Source organism: Rhinolophus sinicus, linkage group LG04, assembly GCF_036562045.2.
Source record: "Rhinolophus sinicus isolate RSC01 linkage group LG04, ASM3656204v1, whole genome shotgun sequence".
NCBI classification, from domain to species: domain Eukaryota; kingdom Metazoa; phylum Chordata; class Mammalia; order Chiroptera; family Rhinolophidae; genus Rhinolophus; species Rhinolophus sinicus.
The window spans coordinates 170,420,398-170,440,778 of record NC_133754.1 but is presented as its reverse complement, the minus strand read 5'-3'; the positions used below and the strand labels follow the sequence as shown (position 1 = coordinate 170,440,778).

General features: G+C 43.5%; 1 protein-coding gene across 9 annotated transcripts in view; it reads right to left on the bottom strand.

Moving 5' to 3' along the window:
- The window catches only part of SNX30 (sorting nexin family member 30), a 179,963-nt gene that overhangs the window by 63,485 nt on the left and 96,097 nt on the right, over positions 1-20,381 (bottom strand). For 3 of the 9 annotated variants that reach the window (XM_074330844.1, XM_019749538.2, XM_019749539.2), the window contains exons 8-10: positions 10,063-10,215; positions 7,519-7,574; positions 1,343-7,188 (exon numbers count right to left, since the gene is read on the bottom strand). In XM_074330844.1, the coding sequence (XP_074186945.1) occupies positions 7,059-7,188; positions 7,519-7,574; positions 10,063-10,215 (339 nt within the window). In that variant the 3' untranslated portion in view covers positions 1,343-7,058. Of the gene's footprint in view, positions 1-1,342; positions 7,575-10,062; positions 10,216-20,381 lie in introns of those variants that run through there. The other 6 variants (XR_012495894.1, XM_074330841.1, XR_012495895.1 and 3 more) reach the window with 4 other exon arrangements.

The window sequence follows — 20,381 nt, the reverse complement described above, 5'->3', positions numbered from 1 at the left end:
CTGCACATCCTTAGTTGAAAGGCTTCAGTTGAGCTTGATTTTAGGCGATTCTTGATAATCATTGTTTTGTAGATTAGTTGTAATTTTGATGTGGCTGTGAGAGAAGGCAAGCACAGCGTTTACCTACTGCGCCATCTTGCTTGTCTCCTCCTTAGTTTTTACTGATGTCTTTTTTCCTTTCCAGGATTCCATCGAGGATACCACATTACATTGTTGTTATGTCTCCCTAGTCTCCTCTTGGTTATGACAGTTTATCAGACTTTCCTCATTTTTGATGATCTTGACAGTCCTGAGGAGTCTGGTAAGGCATTTTGGTAGGATGCTCCACCATTGGAATTTCATGTTTTACTCATGATTAGACTGGGTTTATGGGCTTGGGGGAGGAAAATCACAGCAGTAAAGTGCCATATTCATCATCAAGAATATGTACTGTCAACATGACTTACCTTTTGATGTTGACCTTGATCACTTGGCTGAAGTAGTATTTGTCAGGTTTCTCTACGGCTCAGTCACTTTTTTTCCTCTTTCCATACTGTACTCTTTGGAAGAAAGTCACTCTGTGCAGCCCACATTTAAGGGAGTGTAGGAAGAGTAGGGAGTTATGCTCTTCCTTCTTTATGGTGGAGTATCTACATAACTTATTTGGAATTGTCCTGCATGGGAGATTTACGGAAAGGCTGAGTCTTGATCCAAGTATCTTCCTTTTATCCCACCTTGCTGCCTCATTTTATATAACTACAGATTTATATTGATGATGTCTATTATCAGTAAGCCAAGTTTAACACCAGTTTAAGTCCATTTCAGTACCTTGACATCATTAAGCAAGCTTAACAGAGAGCACACTGGTCTTTAATTTGCAACACACTGCAACACTCTAATGAGCTACAGACATTTTTGCTTTACATAACATTATAGCAATCAAAAACAAATGAGGAAATGACTGGTTCTGACCCAGAATATGATGTTGTGCTTTGCTATGGGATGGAGTAGGAAGAAACCCTTCATGTAATTTGCTGGGCTGGCTGCCAGCCTGCCTGACAATCACGGTTACAGATATGGTTAAGTACAGACACTAGGTAGTTTCTTCATTTCCCCAAACTGGTGCCAACTTATAGATGTAGGAGCTGGCAAATTGAAGATAAGTTTATAAAGAAGTGAGGATGAATAAAAATAGTTCAATTATATTTTGTTCCTGTTGCTCTGTGTATCCTGATTCTTGCAGGCAAACTTGAGAGAGAGAGAGAGAGAGAGAGAGAGAGAGAGAGAGAGAGAGAGAGAGAGAGAAGAGGCGTGCATGTTTTCTTCTTTAATAAAGGGGTACAAATGAGAACATGACTCAAGGTAAAGAAAGCATCTTTTATAGGTTTATTGGTCCATTACTTTAAGTTAATTGAGGTAAAGAAAACTTTTTAAATTTACAAGCTAACAGTTTATCAAGCAATACAAATTCTTTTGTTTACCTCAAAATGTAATACTAATCCCATAGTAAACAACAGACAGAATTTTTTATACACAGATATATGAAAAAAAAAAAAGTGGACAAAAACCTTGTGCCAGCATCAAAACTGCAACAAACACTCCTCTTTTTTCTTTTTATAGTCTCTGGGTTCCATAACAAGAAAAAGAACGGTGCCATCCTTTTTAAAACTTGGTAGCTTCATGAAACAAAGACTTTGATCTGTAAATAAATCACTTTCTCATCTACACACATTCTCGAGCACATTTTTTTTTTCACAGCTTTTGATTTGGCTTAATGGCAGCATGGAGAGAAGAGAACACATCTACACTGAGGACTTTATCAATACCTCAGCAGGTTTTTATTCTTTTAAAATTTTAAATGTAAAGAATGATTTCTAAAAATAAGAAATACAGTCCATAATTTGGACATGACCTAAGCAAAAGATTTTCTCTCTTTTTCAACAGTTAAAATACAAGTTAGAAAGTCTGCTGGCAGTTTATTTCATGGGAATATATCAGGTGTACATCATTTCTCAATGCATTCCCAATGCACAGACACCAAGGGAGCAGGTACACAGAAGTACAAATGGACAGGGCATCTCCTGGACAGGACCCAAATCTCAGAGGTGTCCAGGTGACCGGTGCTGACTGTTGAGGGCTGCTGGTTTGTTATTTGATGAAGGCCCAGCTGACACAGGCATCATTTTAGCATACTGATTCACATTGTTGCTTGCAATCTACTTTCCTCTCCTCATTTCCACACTTGAGGAAAAAGCAATCCCCCTTTCTCCTTTCTAGTATTATTGGTGGCTGGAAGGTTGGTCTGTGACTGTGAACCGGCCTGTCAAACAGGGGTGTTGACAGGTGTTATCTGCTTTCACCCTGCCTATAGGGAGCCCAGAATCACATGGTCAGAGGGTGACAATGCTGAGGGAGGTGCATGTGCAATAATCAGTGGTTTTAATAGTAAAAGCTCTGTTAAAACGGACTAAATTATGTGAGTCAACACAGTACGTTTTATGTTTTTGGCATTTCAACCTGTGGAGAATTTCTTTCTGAAACACACTGCTCTGAAGCCCCCACAGTATCTCTTAAAAAGTTGTTCTGTAGAATCAGGGTAAACCTTTCATATTGTCACAATCTATAGAGTTCTTTGTATCTACGTGATTTGTCACGTATCTACATGCTTTGTATCTACGTGCTGATATCATATCTCCTCTACAATCAAAAGTGTGCCAAAAGGCACTAAATTAATCTTTCACGCTTTGAAACAAAAAACGGTTTTGTGGTCCCTGTGTTTCCTTACGTTATCAAAAATATCATTTGGCAATAGCAATACTTACGCTTTTTCCTCCCAAAAGGCAGCCTTAATTATGAACCTCACTTTCTTGCTTGTTTAAGAGAACTGAGGACTTGCAGGGTTAGACCTCTAGTATTCAAGCTGAACAACTGATTACATTTCTAAAACCTCTTTTTATCCAGAATCTAGAAAACACTAGTTGAAGAGTAAGGCATTAAAATGGGTGTTGACAAATTCTCACAAAGCAGAGTTAGGATTTTAACATTCTGTGCCATTTTTAAAGGTCCGGACTCATGGATTTTCAAGTGCTAAATACACAGAATGTTTATATATGAGACAAATACCTTACTGGTTTGTTATTTTTTCCAAGCACTTACTTACAGGCTATCTATAAGAGTAAAAACCACCTGGATAACATATTTTTCTGCCATCATAGAAGGGATTAGACAGCCATACTCAGAAAGCATTGCAAACCCATATGATTAAGAAAAAACAGTCAAACCCCCTGAGATACAGCCCCTCCCCACCTTTTCTAATGCAGTCAGCCCTGATGCTCTGATCTGTGCAACTATGGGGAGGCCAGACATCTCTCAAACAAAAAGCTAAAAACCTATTGAATGGGTTGATTCAAAATCGGGTCTATTTTATTCAGTGAATTAAAAAAAAAAAAAACACACAAGGAATGAGACAACTCCATCACACCCAGCTCAATGTGTAAGTCTGGCCCAGGGGATGACATTTTCCTCAAATTTACTGATAAATGCCACCTGCCATCAGAATAGCGAAAACATAAGCAGTGAGAGGACATGTCCAATCTGTCACCATCTGGAGGACTTTTGTGAGAGACAAACCCATGTTGCCAACATCATTTTTTAAATGGGGATGGCCAAAGCAGTGTTATCCCAATCTTATAATTAGATTACCCAGAGTCCACAGCCCTTTAAAGTAGGCATCTGGGGAGACGGGGTCGAGAATTGGGGTGCCCTGACCTGACCACAAGCAGTGCGCCTTCTGAGCGGAAGCACCCTGCGAGGCAGCCAGAGCCCAGATCTAACTCATCCCAAGACCCAAACACGTGAGGCCAACACAGACCTAGGAGGTTGCTCTGGACCTTGCTCTCCATCTTCTCTCACAGGTCAGGATAGAGTGTAGAGAATGGCTACCCTATAATCCCATGAATGGCATCAAAACAGAACCAGGTGCCCGCGATTTCAATGCTATCACTGGCAGGGCTAAGTCACACAAACTCTGGGTGTTTCTCGGGCTGACACCGTCCTAAGACAGAAACTCCACTTGCAGACTACCACATGCCCATCACGCCCTCCTCTGAAGCAGAACTTCCTGTCACTCCATCACAAAAGGCGGCCTCACTAGAAATGAGCAGCAAGTGCGCCTTAGTTTCCTCATGAGAAAAAACGTTCAATTTAACCACATGTACAACACACTCCATGTGTGGCTGAAATTTGGCATGAAGGCAAACTTATGTTACATTCACCATAATCCCCAGCGTTGCGCTGGGTTTTGTGATTGCAGCTAAAGAAAGGTGTCCGGTGAGTTCAAGGAGCAGCACAGTGAAATACGAGCCAACCACGTCCCTAATTGCACTTACCTGAGTTCACCAGGAGTCATTATTAAGTCTTATTAAAGGAGAAATTCCAACCCCAAACCTGGTTGTGTAAGGTGTTCCCTCCTCCATTAGGAGGAGTGATTGCCTGCTTTGAGCAGAGTAGCCTAGAATCTTCTTATAGATCCATCACATGATAAGGAAGAGCAGTGTCCCTATCTGCTACAAATCACAACTGCCCTCTTCAACATTATTTGCTCTCTAAAGTCGGCTCAGTTTCTAGGAATTCTCTCTGCTGCTTTACTTAGCCTGTATTTTTAATCTGCGTAAATGAAACCTTTCACTTCCCAGGCCCAGAGGCAGCTGACAGGAATGACTTTCCATTCCACTGCCACGCACTCACGCCTCAAAATCTGTCCAGGTCTGTCTGCCTGAGGTAAGGCGCGTCTGCAAGCAAAAACCTCCTGGAAAATAAACACAAGACGGGGGTTGGTGATCTCAGCGCCGCGACTTTGTGGAGCCAAGAAGGCTGGGGTGACGAAGCCTCCATGAGGCCGTCTTTGGCACAGAAGTCTCTGGTTCCACTTCTCACAGGAAATCACCCTTGTGCTGATGGAGATGAAGAGGCGACTGCTCGGGGCTGCTGACCCTCAGGGGCCCAAAAGAGGCGTGGGAGTGGGAAGGGCTGGAGAGCCTCCTTCTCCGCCTACTGCCCCTTTCCTTCTGGCCCAGGCGCCTCACCTCATCAGATGCCAGCCTAGACCATTTCTCCAAGGATGTCTGTAATGTGCCCTGGTTTTCTCCGCTCTGTTATCAATGGCATGTAGGAGGACAATCTACCTTGTGGGAGGACAGTCTACCTTTTTCCAGTTCCCTCCGCTGTCTTAAAGCACAGGAACATCACATGGAGACCAAACAAATAGAGAAAGACGGAATCCCAAGATGGCCCGAATCCATTCAGAGCCAGTCTTCTGCCTCCAATAACGTAAGGTAATGACTATAGACCTCACTCCCTTCCCCATATGTCCCAGCGAAGAACCTGACGATTTTTTGAAGGGCTGCCTTCTTTTGCAACTAATCCTGACACAGGAATGTAGCAACTAGCAGCAGACTAGACCCTAGTCTTGCAACTCCTTCCATAGTTCTTTCCAAGTATGTGTTACACTGGGCAACATTTTTAAAGCACATATTCCACAAAGCAAGGCTTCACACATTCCCAAAGATGAGCATTTGTTGCTGGGTCAGTCTAGTATCTTCTGTCAAATACCAATAGAGGGCCATCAACCCAATATTAGATATACACCCTGATTCCACCAATGAGCTGTCACGTTAAACCCGGGCATCCACACCCACCCCAACATGATGGTTTAGAGGTAGAATGAAACACGGAATCACCACTCAGGGTAGATGGACTGTTCTGACCCTTCTATTTCAATGAATCATTTCTAATTGTACCAACCTGAAAATTCACATCAAAGGATTTTACACTGGCACGAATGGGGTCTAAGAGTGCAGGCAAGTACCAATGGATATAAAAATTATAACTTAAACTGACTTTTTCAAACACGATGAAACAGAACCATCCAACTGTGCCGTCCAACTGCTGCCCCAGCAGTGTCACAGCTGCAGCTGACCAAGGTCAACTCTACCATTAGAAGTGGAGTGAAGTGATTTCCACGTGCTGCACGCTGACTGGTGTTTGCAGACGAACTTCCACATGCAGCCGTGTCTCAGCACAGCTGCTTCATTAAAGAAAAAAATAACACTGCTGATTTGAGACTCAGATTTATAATTTTATAGGGATGAGTCACAGACAAAAGAACACAAACGTGACATACGTAGCTTCATTTCAGGAGAAGAAGAAAATGAGTTGAAAGATAGATCCTTTTTTTTTTTTTTTTTTTTGTCTGCTTGTTTTGTGTTCATATGAAAAGTAGACCTGGAATAGTTTGAAATAAAGATTTTTAGATGTGGCCAGCAGTCCCCAGGAATTTGGCTGCAAATTGAGACTTTAGCTTAACTAGAAGCAAAGAGTTCACTGTTGCACTTGTCATCTTGAAGGTTCGACCAGAGGCTGACTTTTCTTCCTGACCAGGAAATATTAAGGGTTAAAGCACTTCATGTAGGACGTGCACACGGAGTTTACAAAATCTCGACTATGTCCTAACAACATGCCAGCCTCTCACCACAAAGTCGCTTAAACATTCAGTGGACACCACAGGAAACATTTAACTAGGAATTTGGGGTGAGGTAAAGGCAACTGCATAAAGCAGACATGGGAGGCGGGGCTTGATATCTACCCCATGATCTCAACTACTGGGGAGCGACTCTGACTTCAGGACAACAGATATCCCCTCACACTACTCTGATGACATTTAATGGGCCAGAGAAAAACGCTGAAGAACTTCACAGAATAAAATGCACCTTTTTTTTCATTTTACACAAAAGAACAGTTTCTAATCTACTACTGCATTCTAGTATCAGAAACAAGTTCAGGGAGCACTACCCCCTCCGCTCCCCGAGACATCGCATAAAGACAAGGACGCTGGTTTGCCACTCTAGCATGGACACTTTTAGACAACGGTCTTATACGAACCAGAAACCATAACACAGGTGTCAATCATCACAGGCAGGCCGCATGCCGCAATCGCCGCTACAGGCGACTGTACAATAAGGACTTCCCACGGAGGTGACAACACCTCTTTCTAGGCTGAGACAAGCCAATGCCCACGGAGGTCAGGTCCAGAACCGCCATGTATCCACGGAAAGCAAGACCTGCCTTCTAGTCATGCCTTTCTCGTGTCCCTGAAAAGCAGGACCCGGTTCTCTTCCACAACAGGCAACTCCGCTGTCCCAAAACAGGAAACTGTAATGAGATGTCAGAATGTCACCGGAGGGTTGTCTCGTCCCTCAATTTCAAATCTTTGTAGTGTTCCATTTCCTAGGTTCCTTCACAACACGGAGGTATGCTTTTTTTTTGCTTAGAGATGATTATAGCCTTACAGACTCCACCAGGGAATAAATACTAATTGAAAACAAATGTCAGACAAAGGAAGGTGGCGAAGGGAAAGAAATACAGGTGAAGAGATGTTTCTGTGGTTTTCTCAGTGCCGCCTCTCTGGCACTGCAGGGACATTCCCGTATGGGGCGCCATGCCCTGTGTAGGTAGAAGAGTCTGTCCCAGGAAGGAACTTACTTGGCCTCTTGTTTTTCCTGCAGTAGTGGAATGATCGACTCCCACGCCATGAGGCACTGAAACAACAACATACGCACACAGTATCAGCATCGATTAATTCTGCTTCATCTACCTTTTGCTGTCAATCCTGCTGGGTCAACTTTGTCTAATGATACCTACATGTATTATCCATAGGTGTTAGAAACAAGGGAGGTAACAGTGCTTGTTTTGAATACATCTCTCCTATCTCTACCAAAGACAGGAGTGTCTCTACAAGGCCTAAACGTCCACACAGCTCATGTCCAATGAGTGGAAATGGAGTCACTGAAATTTTTCCACTGAAAGAAAAAGCAGAAAAGAGACCAGGCTGCAAACCCTTGATGAGGCCCCAGGTTCTCAGCTAGGATGGAGATCTGGCTCCAGGTAAGGGTGGTGCTTGCATAAGGATGTAGGTCATATTGGAATGAGCCAGCCACCGGACACTGAGGGGGTGGAAAACCCACTCTTCCTCACCTACCTTAGATTCACTCGTATGGGCTACTCCTGGATCTCCCAAAAGGGAAAATGATGGAGGGAACTCTATATTTACCGAGTTTCATTATGTGCAAACACTGTTATGTATTTTGCATTCATTATCACTAGTTCTCACAAGTCTATGAAGTAGAATTATTATTATTATTGTTATTTATCACCCACTCACTTCATAGATGGGGAAAATGAGACCCAGAGAGGTTAAATAAGTTGCCCAAGACAACACAGCTTGCAAGTGGCAGAGCTCATGATTCCAAAAACAAATATTCTGTCCTCTACACCAATCCCTTTTCATTGCAGACCCTTGTGTGGGGCCAAGAAACTTAGATGACTCTGGTACTCTCCCCTAAGAGCACCCTGCTTAGCAGAGATGACTACTTGTGAGCAGTCTTTGGCAAAATGGGCAAGACAGAGGAATCACACAAGGCCTTTCTTAGAAGCAGTGCAAGACTTTGTGCTGAGTCATTTCAGAAGAATTCTGAGGAGGAGGGAGGCGAGGCATCCTTAGGTCAAGCCAGGGAGAAGAGTGGTAAAATTGTTCTCTCTGCTTCCCTTCTTTGGTGACTCTGAGGTTAAAGAAGAAGCTAGACTCTGACCCTCCATTACATAAGGAAGGCTGGGGAGCTTCAAGGAGTTTGTTTTCAGTGAGAGGACCAGGGTAGGGGCCATGGCATTCTGGGTCCGGCTCTCTCCCGAGGCCATGTTGGATCCAGAAGGGTCCTTCTATGTCAGTGATGGGAAACCAAAGCCACATCAGCTTTCCTTTTGGTCCTCAAATGCTCAAGCTTTTTCCTACCTTAGGACCCTTGCATAATGTTGCTTCCTTTGCCTAGAATACTTGTTCCTCAAGTCTTTGTCTCTGAGACTCAGATTAAATGTTATTTCCTCAGATTGGCCTTTCCTGCCCACCGCATTTGCCCCCTTCCATCAGTAATTATGCCCACTAGTATTTTCTCCTAGTTTCCTGTTCTTTACCTCACTATGAAATGGTGCAATTCTTGGATTAACGAGTAGACTGAGGGCTCCTTAATGGCAGGAGTCCTGCTGTTTTGTTCATTAATGTGTGCCCATGTCTTGCACACAGCAAGTACACAGAAAGCAGTTGTCAAATGTACGTAGAAGCCAAGGCAAGGCCCCAAGACAGTGATCCTGTTTGTGGTGTATGGGAACTGATGAAAAAAACTGTTTTTAATAGTTTTCCTTTATAATCCGACGTACATTTTTTAAAAGTATTTAAAAGAAATATTTTAAAGTCTATTTTTATAAAAAACAGTCAATATTGAATGCCAATTGTAATTAAAAATTTTAAAAAGGGTGGAAAAGGTAAAGGAGAATAAGAGGTTAAAATTTCCAGGCATAAAACAAATAAGTCATGGGATGCAATGTACAGCACAGAGAACCTAGTCAATAACATTGTGATAGCGTGGTACAGTGTCAGATGGTTGCTGGACTTATGGTGGTCACTTCTTTAGGAGTATAAATGCTGAATAACTATGGTGTATCCCTGATACTAATATAATATTATATGTTAGGCACATTTTAATAAAAGTCTTTAAAAAAATTATTTTGCTAAGGGGTCTATAGGGCTTTGTCAGATGACCAAAGTGATCCATGGCTACATACCCGTGTATGTAGAACCACAACAGGTGATTACTTTAAGCTGTAACCCCAAAGCCTGCATTAAAGTAACCCCAAAACCTTGATAACTGGGGGCATCCCTGCAATGAAGGCCTGATTGACTCTGGGAAGCAGTTAGCTGTCAGGACCAAAGGGCACAGACATAGCAGTGAATGAAAGTGAAACCCCTGTGGCCACCTGGGGAATCTCTGCTCCCAAGCTCAGCACCACATCTATCTAGCACAGCGGGTCAAAGACATGAAGGGGCTACTAAGAATAAATACATAACATAAGGGAAGGAGCTGGGCCTGGCAGGATCCCTGCTCCTGGATTTCTGACAGGCCCTTACAAAAGGCTCTGGCTACTGGAAATGCTTCCTTAATGAGAGGGCTGTGGTCTTGTCAGCATGCTCATTACCTTCTCATAATATTGGATATTCTTGTCAGCCATTCCCATGAGCAGCTGCCGGAAGTCCTGCCTCTTGTTGTTCTGCCACCTCTCCATGTCGGCTTTCAGATCAGCATTGAAACATTCCATCCGATCCTGACATTTCTCAACATCTGCTGGCACCTGGAAGGAGGACGCGTAAGTGGGCGCTCTGTATGTGTAACTGGTTTCTCATGACTCAAGCTCCCCTGCTCACACATTTGTGAAGGGCCAAACTACTACATTAAAATGCCACAAACATACTCTCTCCTCCAGGGGCATTTGTTTGAAGGCAGAGCCTAGGGCTTTCAGGTCTAAGAAGGAATTCTGAAAAAGGCTATATTGACCCAGATCTTCAAACCCTCCCAAACAAAACAGAGGCTCATGGGGGAAAACATCCCACCCCATTTACACACAGGAAGAAGAAACATTGCAATTTAGTCATATATCTTTGCTTCTTCTTTTATGTTTTACCTGTCCATACATAAAAATGTGCATAAGTTTTGCAAATATCCAACAGTATTTGGTATTACCCTGCTAGTCTCCTGTTTCCCATAACGAAACTAGAAAAGAAGGTTTTCCTGTGTCATGTGAACTATTCCATCACTTGTGAAGTTTGATAATGCCCATCCTCATTAATCAGAGAATTAATTGCACTAAGAAGACTATTTGCTGGCTTCCTCCTCTGAACCCCACATTACAAATAAACTGGAAACTTGTCCATGCACTCCAAGATAGCAGGTCACCAAAAATGAAAAGTTAAAGTTAGGTAATTCTTTGGAAACAAGAGGAAAATTATTTATGCATGGCGAAAGAATCTGAAATACAAAAAAGAAAAATATAACAAGCTATTTCAAGTTTTTCTTAAAGAAGTTCGTAAGATTTTCTCAAAATGGAACTATGTCATCTGAATTTCACAACTTTCACTTTGCTTTGATGAGTTTCAGCCATCCTAAACAGCTAGAGAGAGCGTTCAATATTATGAGAAGGTAATGGGACATGATTAGCCAGGTTACCAAAGCATAAAGCTACCTTTTCTCCTAACTCAAGAGCTATACTGGGCCCTGATGGTGGCCAGGGGATCAACATACCCAAAGTTGGGTCAAACACCCACCTGTCAAATGCTTCCCAAGCACAAATGAGGCCTTGTACACTGTGTGCTGGGGCCTGTGAACCCCAATGTCACCAAGCTGTGGATCACCTTCAGGGTCAATCTCTGCCAACCAGGGAAGTTTTATACCCAGCCCTTATGGGCAAGGAGCTGACCCAGAAACATCAATAATGGTGAGGCCAGGCCTGAGGGAGCCGGACACCTTCAGGGCTTCCAAAAGTGCCGAGGGCACTTAGCCATCAGCCACCAGACCATTTGGAGGTGGCTGCAGTACACAGAAACAAGGCAAGTGAAGCAGCCTGGGTGAGGGGATTCAAATGTGCCTGGTCTGGGAACTAAACTTGGGTGAGACAAGGATGAGTTAGAGAGAAAGATATAGCGACGCATCCTGGGCAGCTAAAAAAGAAGGAACTTCTTTTAAGAGGGGAAAAGAAGCCTTCTTTAAAGCACTTAAGCTTCCGGAATTAAAAAAAAAAAAAGACTTGACTTTTTCTTCTGATGCCATGACTGAAGTCAGTTTTGCCTTTCTCTGCTGAATCACCCATTACTGCTAGCCACCTCAGGGGAAACTGAAACAAACAAGAGTGCCCTGGTTTTGCTGCACCCAAGCCATTCCCCTACAAATGTCCAGTGAACCAGCCTCAACGAACACCCAGGGAGCCAGTGTCTCTGGTCAGGCCTCACCTCCCTGTAGGCACAGTCCAGTTCCCTTATTCCTCTCCTGGGCACCACTCATTTTAGCATCTGGGTGACAGTGCCCGGCAATACCTTCTGGTTTGCTTAACAAAATTACTTCAGCAAAGAGGAAAAAGGAACGCTCTGAAAAGAGAATCTTGTCAAGGCACACAGAGAAGAGGGAGGCTAGGCTGCCTGATTCAATGGAGTTCTTAGGTAGGAATGATGCCGGGTCTGTTCTGTGGATGGGAACTCTGGCTGACCCACAAAAACTAAGAGTCAGAACTATAGCTCTGGATTTTATGATAGCCTGAGCCTCGCTTTGGGAGATACTGTTGGCTTATCATTTTCACAACACACCCATGCTTGGCAGTGAGGAATACGAAAGTGCTTATGTCTCAATGGGCCAACTTGTCTCCAGTCGCCTACGGTCTACTTGGGAAGAAAATGAACCTGCCTGGACAGTACGTGAGGTGATACGAGTGCTTTCACTTCGCTCTTGAGCCCATGATGAGCGTACTGAGGTGGAACTGGAGAGCGAGTCCCGCTGGGATGAAGGATCAGGCTTCCTTCAAGAAATACCACTGAGTCGATTCTTCAAAGATGATAGAAGTGGAACATGTGATGACGTGAGAGAGGGCACTCTAGAGTGACAGTACATGCAAGTGACAGACATGAGAAAATACCTAGATCCACCTCAGGAATAGCTCACAGGCCATAGTATCCACAAAGGCATAGCGAGAGAACTCCATCTGGCAAGACCGCTGGGGGTAGAAGAAGCCTGGGACTCTTCCTGAAGGGCAGGTTTTCTGAGGTCCATTTAACTCATGCCCCCTTTGGGAAAATAAAAAGGCTTCGTGCTTCCTCTAACTATATAGACAATTATGGAGACAGACTTTCAGAGTTTGAATATCACCTTTACACTTACTAGATGGGTGCCTTTGGGCCTCGGTATGCCTCAGCTTCTTTTTCTAGATAATACTATCCAATCTAACAAGGTTGTTATGAGATTAAATGAGATAGAATGGATAAAACACTTGGTGGCTGGCATATATTAAACACTCAACAAATATTTGCTAGTTCTGATCAGTATCAATATTACAAATTGATGTTCACAAAAGATAATCTATCAGTTGCATAGTTCCTCAGGTCAGAATATTTTATTGAGCTTCATTCCATGTCTTAAAAAAAAAGAGGTTACTTTTGTCATTTTCCAAATATAAACTATTATAATATAATTAAATATGTTATTTCAAACTTCACGTTCCTCTTCACCCATACAACCCTGCCCAAGATTTCACCAGAGATCAGAGATGAGTCAACACCAAACTATGCTGCCATAAGATCACTCTCTGCACCCTGGAACTAGAGCAGTGACTTAACACCAAAAGGGAGAGGATAGATTAGATTAACCTGGTAGAGAGAGAACTGACAGATTTGGCAACCAACTGAACAAGCTATGATACAGAAAGTCAGAGAAGAACCTGACATCCCTAGTCTGGATGAGTAGGGTGGCAATAGTCTACGTAAGGCTCAGGGACCTACCCTCCACAAGAGTGTGCTAAAACAACTCAACAACAACAAAACAAACAACCTGATTTCAAAATGAGCAAAGGACTTGCATAGCCGTTTCTTCAAAGAAGACATACAAATGGCCAACAAACACGTGAAAAGATGCTCCATAGGGAAATGACAATAGTGCTCATTAGGGAAATGCAAATCAAAACCACAATGAAATATCACCTCACACCCATTAGAATGGCTGTTATAATAAATAAACAAACAAACAAATAACAGAAAATAAGAAGTGTTGGTGTGGACGTGAAAAACTTGGAACCTTCATACACTATTGGTAGAAATGTACAGTGGTACAGCCACTGTGGAAAACAGAATGATTGTTCCTCAAAAAATAAAAAATATAATTTCCACGTGATTCAACAATTCCACTTATGGTATATACCCAAAATAATTGAAACCAGGGTCTCAAAGATATATTTGTACACCCATATTCACAGCAGCATTATTCACAATAGTCAAAAGGTAGAAGCAACTCAAGTATCTGTTCCAGGTGAATGGATAAACAAAATGTGGTATATACATACAATGGAATATTATTCAGCCTTAAGAAGGAAGGAAATTTTGACACATGCTACAACATGGATGAATCTTGAGGATATTATGCTCAGGGAAATCAGCCAGTCACAAAAAGATAAACATTGCCTGATTCCACTTATATAAGTTACTTAACACTACTACAATGAAAAATGGTTAAGGTGATACATTTTATGTTATGTGTATTTTGACGTGATTAAAACTTTTTTAATATATGGGGGACTAAAAAAGGAGGTTGAGGAACAGAGGGTCAAAGGGTAGAACTCGTGGGGAAGCCTACATTTATAGGGTTAATAAAGGAATCAGCAAAAGTCACTAAGAAAGATGGGCACCGAAGCAAGAAGTGAGTCAGAGAGAGAAGAGCCATAGAAGTACAGGGATGGAGGGGGTTTGAAAATGGATGAGAGGGGAGGGCTTAAAAAGAAGAGAATAAGAGGAATTGGGATGAGCTATCTGAAATGACCAGCTACTGAAGTTGCCCGACTTTATGAAAAGGAGAGCCGCTGGTATCAGACTCCCAGGATCACATTTTTTTCACTTTTGTTTCTTTTTCAATGATATTTTTGTGACAATTAGTTAACTGAACAGAAAGAAACATCCCACATTCCTTATCTCAGTGTTTTCATATTTTAACTGAGGTATTGTTAGAGTTAGGTTATCTTGTGTGTGAAGGATGTTGAGATGGCAATATTCAATGCTAATGGTTGGGTGTTGCTTATCACAAGACACCAAGAAGGAAAAAAAAAGAAATCACCAAATAAGACCTCAAAAGACAAAAACTCCTAAATAGAGAACAAGGCTGCATTTTGCACATCAGTTTCCCTATTTCTCATGAGAATACCCATTACAGAATACGGGTTACTGGAGTGAAGGGAGAAGGGTCAATATGGGACGAGATTAAGCATTTTTGTGTGTTGGGAAGCAGGGTGGCAATGCAAATTCACTCAAAATTTAAAAATGTATTATTGAGCTCTTTCCGTGTACCAGGCATTTCTAGGCCCTACAATATAGATCCCTAAGTGTCCTTCTTGGAGCTAGGCTGGAGATGTCACATTATTTGTACCCATGATGATAATAGGTTTAAAAAGTCCCAACGATTATATAAGGCAGACATGATCCCAAAACTTGTGGGGAGAGGGAGTTCTTGACTGCTGTGGGACAGAGGCCAGGAGCAGTGACAGAAGTAATGCAAGGTGGCAGTCTTCTCAGCCATATGCTGCTGGGTGCAAGGTGGGGCAGAGAGCAACATGGATCCCCCAGCTCTCTGGGAAGCCAGAGTCCTGAGTCGCTCATCTCCAGCTTCCAACAACCTGGTCTGTTCAGCCTAGTGTGTCATACAAATATTACCCTTTTTCATGTGAGCCGTGAAAAGAAAAAATGTTGAGAAAACACTGAGAGAGGGTCAAGATTAAGAAGAGACTACTGAATTTGGCAACTAGGAAGTCATCAGGTCCCTGAAAGAATTTAAAAAAAAAGAAAAAAAAAAAACGATAAAAAGAAACCAACTTCAGAGAATAACAGATGAGGAGGGAGAAGCAAGGGCCCAAGATGAGTCGAGAACAGGAGCCATGAGCTCACCTGCATGACGGCTGAAAGGAGCTAGCAGACCCAGAGACTGAAGACCCCAGAGAAAGTGCATATTCTCTCCCCCAGTCCCTCTAGCATTCATCTATACATGCTTACAAAAGCCGGAACCCTCCCCGTTAAGGGCACAAAGATTGTTGGGAGCCCAAGTAATGCGTATAAAGGGCTCCAACTTTGGAGCCAGACGTATCTGGGGGCCAATCCCAGCGCCACTGCTTGTTAGCTTTGGCACGTAAGTTATACGTGTTATTCCCCTGAGCCCTGGTTCCTCATCTGTAAGATGACAACGACCACTTTGATACGGGCTGTTGTAGGAATTGGCTGATATAACCTCTGTGTCATTAACCTGGCTTTCAAACCCAGGCTGAGATCAAGGGTGTTGTGAAGAGAACCGGGAAACCACAGGAGTGTCTCTGCTCGCTTGTCAAAAGTGCCGGAAACAACAGATACCCTCACTTACTTCTCAGGCCTGGGGAAGCTCCATATTAAGAAGTCTCCCCACTCCCTTCTGCCACTTTAGAACTAGAGTTCTTGCTGTTGTGCCACATCTTCCCTCATCCAGAATGTGAACCATCCTGGTAGTCCTAAAAGCTTTTAAAGGTCCACAGCCTTTAAGAGGTTTGTCCAAGGGACCTTAAGTTCTGCTTCCCCTCCCTACCTGTGCTCACCCTGAGAAGCAGCAGCTCAATACCTCCTGTTTTCTGCCCCCACCCACCTCCACGTGACACGCCTTCTCAGTTCCACAAAGATACTACCCATTTCCAATAGATTCTTCACCTGGCACTGTACCCAGCAAAAGGCCACCTGTAGATCAGGGCCTAAAATCACACTCCCCCCCTCTTTTCTCTTTTACCTTCTGAAGATCATTGTAAGATTTTTATAAAGCATTCTCTCTTGGCATCCCTTCTTTGTTCTTTTCTGAACTAGCAAGACTTGAATATATTAGCATTGAAAAGAGTCAAATGCAGAATAAACTGTGCAAGCTCCCTCCATGCTCACATCAGGGTAGTACGCTTCCAGTCCCATTTCAAACGCAATTCCTCTGCCCTTCTTTGTTTCTAGTAATAGCTTTCATATCCTCCCCAGCTTGTGAGGAGGGGCAAATTCTAAGATTCACAGTCTGTGGTCCTGACAGATCCAGCAGAAGGCCTCTGGCCCCCAACTAAAGAACCTCTAATTAATCTAACTTAAAACTTAAAATGAGGAAAGCCAAGTGTACACAATCCAAAGCTTCATTTGCCTGAGAATAAACCACGTCAGGGTCTGCTGAGTTTCCTCAACCTAAAAACAAAGCAAAACTTTGACTGCTCTGATGCAGACGTTTTCCCTCAGCGACTGCACCTCCTCAGCACGTGCTGACAAGCCACAGGCTCCGGGCTCCCAGGGTGCAATTCGTAGTGAGGGTCACGGAATGTTTCCTTCTTCTGGGTTACGGAGAAAGTGGTTAGATCTGATACTACCCCACAGCTTCATAAAAATCAGTTTTCCCTCAGTCTTTAGAGCAACTTTTCAAGATTTCAAAACAATACAAGGAAGCCCCCAGCGCCCTGGGCATCTGTTAACATGCTCAGGCCCGGGTCTGTCCCTCATGAGAACTCCCCATCTTTCAGCAGGAATCTTCTCCTTCCTTTCCCGCATCCCTGCTCCCGGTGCACAGTCCTGCTCCCACTAGAGTTACTAACAGCAGAACTCATTGAGTGAATCCTTGGAGTAAAATCAGCCTGGATCCACTTCCTGGTACACTGGCTTTTATCTCACCAACAGCATCTCTGGAAAGTGGAGCTCAAAACCTCATAATACAAAGCCCAGCAAAAGCTGGAGCTCCTTATTTGCTACGTATCTCCCTACCTGCTGATGGGTGATCAGGGAGGATAGGCAGTCGGGAGGGTGAGAAAGCAGGGGAAGCTTTAGAATACAAACAACTCCCCAAACAGTATGCTCAGCTACAAAAATTAAAAAACAAAACAAAACAAAAAAAAACCCGTAAGTGACAAACCCAGAAAACACAGTTCTCATTCAGTATTCCTACAAGAGACAACTGGAGCTCGTGTGGAAAGCAGAAGCTCCACAGATGGAGCTTTTCTGTTACGACATCCAGTGCTATGCCACACAACAGTCGCATGTCTAAACTCCACAAAGGCTAATGAGCAACCCAGTCCAAGCCACGGGGGCAGAGCTGGGATGTGAAGCCAGGACCGTCTGGTTCTACATCCTGTGCTTTTTCTACCAATCCCTCATGGACTTGGACAGGCCGCCAAATGAGCCCTCTGCCCACCATAGTAGTTGCTGCCTCGGGTCCAAAACTGGTGCTACAATTTCTGCTGCCCCCACTGTTGGGTCACACTCACTGCTACACCTCCATCAAGACAGCCCCTGTTCTGCTGTTAAATATCACAACTGCTAAGTAGGTAGCAAAAATAACTGGCCTGGCTCAGCAAACCACCAGAAAGAGGGAAGACGAAGACTGCCTACCTGCAGCGTACTAAGAGAATGTAGCCGTGTTTGGAACCTACTGACTAGTCTTATGGGATGGAAAGAAACCTTCCCCTCTTCTAAGAACACCTGTGGCCAAGAGAATGAGTCGGATGGGTCAGTCATGCTCCAGAAAAGCAGCAGCAGGAAGATTTCAACACCCACTGGGAGGAGAAGAGAAGTCACCCAGGGCCAGCGAGAAGGGGAGAGTATGAGGAGGGAGTGCCCCCAGCTTGGCCAGCTGGAACGTGGGAGCCAGAAACAGCCATTCCCTCTGCTCTAAAGTGAACTTCTGGCAGCCAGCAAGCCATAGCACAACGAAGATTTAGCTCGGCCTTTTCTTCATAACCTTCAGCTCCTGTCTTTGGAAACCAACAGCTCCACACAGGGCTGAACATATATTAAATGACAAAATCAGCCTCTGAGAAAGCTTGTCTTTAGGGCCGAGCAGGTACGAATGCTGACAGAACTATTTCAGTGACATTCTTTTAAATATAGGATCCTCAGCTTCCCAATTTGGCCCGTGGCTTGACATGCCATCTTTCTTTCTCTTCCTATCCAGGAAAGTGATTTTTCTATATTTATATTTGGAAGCTAAATTGTGAGAATGAAAATTTTAAATATATAAACACAGTATTCTATGTCATTCCTTTAAATGAGACTGAGCCGTGGGCTCAGCAGATAGCACCGTGTTCCAGAATATCACAGGGACAACCAAACTAGCCAATGGGACAGCAGCTGGGAGACAGAGGGCAGCCAGGCTGCCCCTCCTTGTGACACACAGGATGGAAGAAGGCTGACAGCCTGTGGACAAAAGGCAGGGTGCCTAGCTCTCTGGCCACGTCCCTGCATACACTGGGCCGATGACAAGAGTTCCAGTCTTTGTCATGTGACTTTCCGGAAGATGTGTGCAGCTTTCACTTTCTTGTGTAGATCACAATGGATGACACATGAAGCGATACAACACTCATGTGCTGTATGCCTGCTGGGCCAAGCGCACTGGATAAGGATCTTCAGCATCAACAAAACTAGGCAATTTATTGAGCTGCTTTGTGCCTTGTTTCCTCACCTATGAAATTGGGAAAGAACACAGTGTTCCCGTGGGCCTCAGATGACTGCATGTGAAGCAATTAATATAAAAAAGTACTATATAGAGTGAAGGTGTGCCATGTCTGAGGTTTGGGTTTCAAATTCCCAAAGCTAGTTCCCTTCTAGGTATACCTCAGCATGACAGCAGCAGTGAGAACCAGGGGAGAGGAAGAAAATCAAACACACACACAATTCTGATGTCAAATTATTTCCCTGAAACTTGGGGCCCTGCTATTTTTATTTTTAGTAACATTCCCTATCTCATTCCTTTTTCAAAAACAAACACACCTTCCAACTACAAACCAAAAGGAGTAGAGTAACACAATGGTAGCTGCAAGGTTCTAAAGTCACTCTGCAGGCTGTAATCTGGGCTCTGCCACTTGCTAGCTGTGTGATCTTGGGCCTTGATTGGCTCATCTCTCAAATGGGAATGATGATGGTATGTGAACCACATGGTTGCTGTGTAAAATAAATGAGATAATATAGAGTACTGAACACACTGTAAGCACTTGCATGTTAGCTATTACTAGTCTTATTTTTCATCTTGGCTTTCTAGGGGAAGAGAGAGGAAACAAAGAGGAGTGATCAATACAACAGAGGCATTTATACAATTATGATCCTCTATCCAGACCCGGAACACTGGAGCTGGAAGGCATCATAAGTGAGCTAGATCAGTGCTTCTCAAACTTTGTGGTAAACGACCCCGTTTTGTTGGCCTTTTTCCCCAATCCAACCAAGCTGTAGTCCTACTGTGCGTAACCAGTATGTAGCTTGCTCCACACAGACCTCTCCACCCTCATTTGACAACACTGATCTTGAGCCTTCAACAAATGTCAAATTGCTATAAAAGTGCATCCTCTCAGCATCTATACTTTAACCATCAAGGTTCAGTAACAGTTTGTGGACGAGTCCACAAATCACACTTTTGAGAACACTGATTTACACTGTTCTTTTGAGAACACTGATTTACACTGTTCTTCCCCTTTCTCCTCAGTCCCATTTTACAGAGAGAGAGGAAGCGCCCATGAATTGCAGAGCTGGAAGTCTTTGAAAAAAAAAAAAAACACCCCAAGAAACAGCAGAAAACTCAACCTCACGCGCACATTAGGAACTCCCAGAAATAAGACATAAAGGGGTCAAAAAGAGGGAAGTAACAGCATCAACACAGCCCAGCTGGCACTGACCACATAGTGTACGTAGGGACAAGGCTGACTTGGTCCCAGCGCTGTGGTTACAGCTTGCGGCCTGAGCAGCCCCTCCATCCCCC